At 40.5% G+C, this 3549-nt stretch overlaps 1 protein-coding gene across 1 annotated transcript; it reads left to right on the top strand.

The window, feature by feature from the left end:
- Window positions 1-2214: 2214 nt before the first annotated feature.
- LOC122696189 (olfactory receptor 52E4) lies at window positions 2215-3150 on the top strand. The gene has a single exon (XM_043905894.1). It carries the CDS (start codon window positions 2215-2217, stop codon window positions 3148-3150), a length of 936 nt encoding a protein of 311 aa, XP_043761829.1.
- The last annotated feature ends 399 nt before the right edge of the window (window positions 3151-3549 follow it).

Genomic DNA, 3549 nt, shown 5'->3' with positions numbered 1-3549 from the left:
CCATTTTCTATCCTCGCCACACACACACACAAACAAAACATGACATAGTATATGGGATTAAAGCAGATGACCACAGGTGAGAAAATGTGATATGTCACTGAGTTATACGCAGAATATTTCTGCTCTTTCTCTCTCCCTTACACATACATTCACACATACTCTCTCTCTTACCCATACATACATATAAACACACACATACACAAATCCTAATTCCATTCAACAGCTACATTCTGAAAAACTGGGAGCCATATCCTCACATGTCAATGTTAGAGATATTAAAGTAAATACTCCTGGTTTGTTACTTCCAGTAGCAGCATTTATGTTGGTAGGGAATAGAAAAATTTATAAATAAAATCATGTCATGTTAGATGCTGCAGAGTTGTATAATATCCTAGAAATGCCAAAACTTAAATAAATAAATAAATATATATAATATATATATATATATATAACTTTATTACTTTTAAGCATCAGGAAAGATTCATTCACAATGCTTTAATCTTAGTGTCACTTAAATTTGCTAGGCATTTTATCTATATAAACCTGAAGCTAGGCATAATTTCAGGACATGAGTGCAATTTTGCATGTTAATTTGTGATAAGTTAAGGCATGTAAGGCATATGAACATGATTTAGCTGATAAGCAAAAGACAAATTACTGTACTTACTGTAAGAACATCAAGGGATCACAGAATAAACAGGAATCTGGAGGTGTCAGATCAGAAACCAAACCTTTCCATAAAATTTTTGCTGTTGTTCAGCTGTTCAGTCATGTCTGACTCTGGTCTGCAACCTCACTAACTACAGTACGCCAGGCTTCCCTGTCCTTCAGTATCTCCCAGAGTTTGTTCAAACTCATGTCCACTGTGTCAGTGATGCCATCCAACCACTTCATTCTCTGTCACCTCCTTCTCCTGCTCTCAACCTTTCCCAGCATCAGGGTTTTTTCCAATGAGCTGGCTCTTCGCATCAGGTGGCCAAAGTAAGATTAGCAGCTTAGATTAGATTTTTGATGCTTGTTAATTCCATAAGATCAGCAAGCATCAAAAATAGCAGTGGCTTTCTAGTAGAAGGAGAAAGAAGAAAATTCTAAGAGAGACCATCTGACTGGTGGTGCTTTAGTTGCTAAGTCATGTCTGACTTTTATAACACCATGGACTGTAGCCCGCCAGGCTCCTCTGTCTGTGGGATTCTCCAGGCAAGAATACTGGAGTGGGTTGCCATTTTCTTCTCCAGGGGATCTTCCTGACCCAGGGATTGAAGCCGGGTTTCCTGCACTACAGGCAGATTTTTTACCAACTGAGCTACAAGGGAAGCCCTGCTTCCCATAATGTGGCTGCAACAGACCCATGAGGGAAATTCCTATATTTATATAATATCAAGCACAAACAGTGGTATAAGTTAGCAGTTTTCATTTAGACCTAGGATTCTTTAACACCAGACCACACTTTGAAAAACACTAGGTATAATAATTTCTCAAAAGTAACCAAAAAACTTCTTGGAAAAGAAAAGGAAGAGAATACCATAAAAGATAGTATACACTCTTCTTTGAAATATTGCCAGTTCCTTCAAAATTCTCATATATAAGAAAAAATAAAAACCATAAATAATAGTGCCTGTAAAGCTGAGTGCTGAAGAATTGATGCTTTTGAACTGTGGTGTTGGAGAAGACTCTTGAGAGCCTGTTGGACAGCAAGGAGATCCAACCAGTCTATCATAAAGGAGATCAGTCCTGAATATTCATTGGAAGGACTGATGCTGAAGCTGAAACTCCAATACTTTGGCCACCTGATGCTAAGAACTGACTCATTTAAAAAGATCCTGATGCTGGGAAAGATTGAAGGCAGGAGAAGGGGACAACAGAGGATGAGATGGTTGGATGGCATCACTGACTCAATGGACTTGAGTTTGAGTAAGCTCTGGGGGTTGATAATGGACACTGAAGCCTGGCACGCTTTAGTCCATGGGGTCACAAAGAGTCAGACATGACTGAGGGACTGAACTGAACTGATGAATCTCAGAACAATAACTTCTAATGAGAGAGTTGTTGACTACTCTCAGGAAACAGGAGAATATCTAATGTTTCTAAATTAACTGCTTTTACCATAACCTCCAGTGTACTGACTAAAAGTCTTTTCCTCTTTCCAGGACTTATTGATAAGAAAAACAGTGTGATTCTACTTTCTGACAAGAATTCAATGACACCTCTAGGAGAATGCCTTCTATCAATGACACCCAGTTCCATCCTCCTTTCTTTCTCCTGCTAGGAATACCAGGGCTGGAGACTGTACATATCTGGATTGCTTTCCCATTCTGTGTTGTATATCTGATTGCCCTTGTGGGGAACATCACTGTTCTCTATGTGATCAAGACTGAACACAGTCTCCACCAGCCCATGTTCTACTTTCTGGCCATGTTGTCCATGATTGACCTGGGTCTGTCCACCTCCACCATCCCCAAAATGCTGGGCATCTTCTGGTTCAACCTCCAAGAGATCAGCTTTGGAGGCTGCCTTGCTCAGATGTTCTTTATCCACATGTTCACAGGAATGGAGACTGTTCTACTGGTGGCCATGGCTTATGACCGCTATGTTGCCATCTGCAACCCCCTCCAGTACACCAGCATCCTCACCAGTAAAACCATCGGCATTTTGGCCTCTGTTGTTGTGGGCAGAAATTCACTTCTTGTGACTCCATTTGTGTTTCTCATTCTGAGGCTGCCCTTCTGTGGGCACCACATTGTTCCCCATACATACTGTGAGCACATGGGTCTTGCCCGATTGGCCTGTGCACCCATCAAGATCAATGTTATCTATGGGCTCATGGTGATTTCTAATATTATTGTAGACGTGATTCTGATTGCCTCCTCCTATGTACTGATCCTTCAGGCTGTTTTCCACCTCCCCTGTCAGGATGCCCGGCTGAAGGCTCTCAATACCTGTGGGTCTCACGTCTGTGTCATGTTGTGCTTTTATACACCGGCATTTTTTTCTTTTATGACACACCGCTTTGGCCGTAATATTCCCCACTACATCCACATTCTTTTGGCTAATTTATATGTGGTTGTCCCACCTGCCCTTAACCCAGTCATCTATGGAGTCAGGACAAAGCAAATCCGAGAGCGGGTTGTAAAAATATTTGTACAGAAATAATAGCTCTGTGAAATGACTGGGAAATATATTCACATATAGTCAAATTTTAATAATCTAAGATCTAAGCTTTTCATTATAATGTATAGTACTCCCCAGATTTTTCATTTTTATTGGAAATGGCTTATGGTAAACAGATTAAGCAAACTACCATTTTTGTCCACTCTGGTCACCTTCCCCATGTAACTGAGCAAGGACTAACAAAACAGGAAGATATTGATAGCTTATGGTAAACAGTATCACGGTGTGTCATTCAATCACACAAGCACACCATAGAGTTAGTAAAGTAAAGTAGAAAGCATGTATATTGAGAAAGCAGAGAGGCTACAGCTCTGTGTTTTTACCTTGTCCTGAAGATCCTGGACGAGCTCCCAAGGTGATAGCTTTGCAGTAAATGGTGTC

This window comes from Cervus elaphus, chromosome 1 (genome assembly GCF_910594005.1).
Source record: "Cervus elaphus chromosome 1, mCerEla1.1, whole genome shotgun sequence".
Taxonomy (NCBI): domain Eukaryota; kingdom Metazoa; phylum Chordata; class Mammalia; order Artiodactyla; family Cervidae; genus Cervus; species Cervus elaphus.
The sequence above is the reverse complement of the archived record's forward strand: the minus strand, read 5'-3'. Positions and strand labels throughout refer to the sequence as shown.

Excerpts from the sequence above, each read along its gene's own strand:
- LOC122696189 (XM_043905894.1), top strand. The coding sequence starts at position 2,215 with ATGCCTTCTATCAATGACACCCAGTTCCATCCTCCTTTCTTTCTCCTG.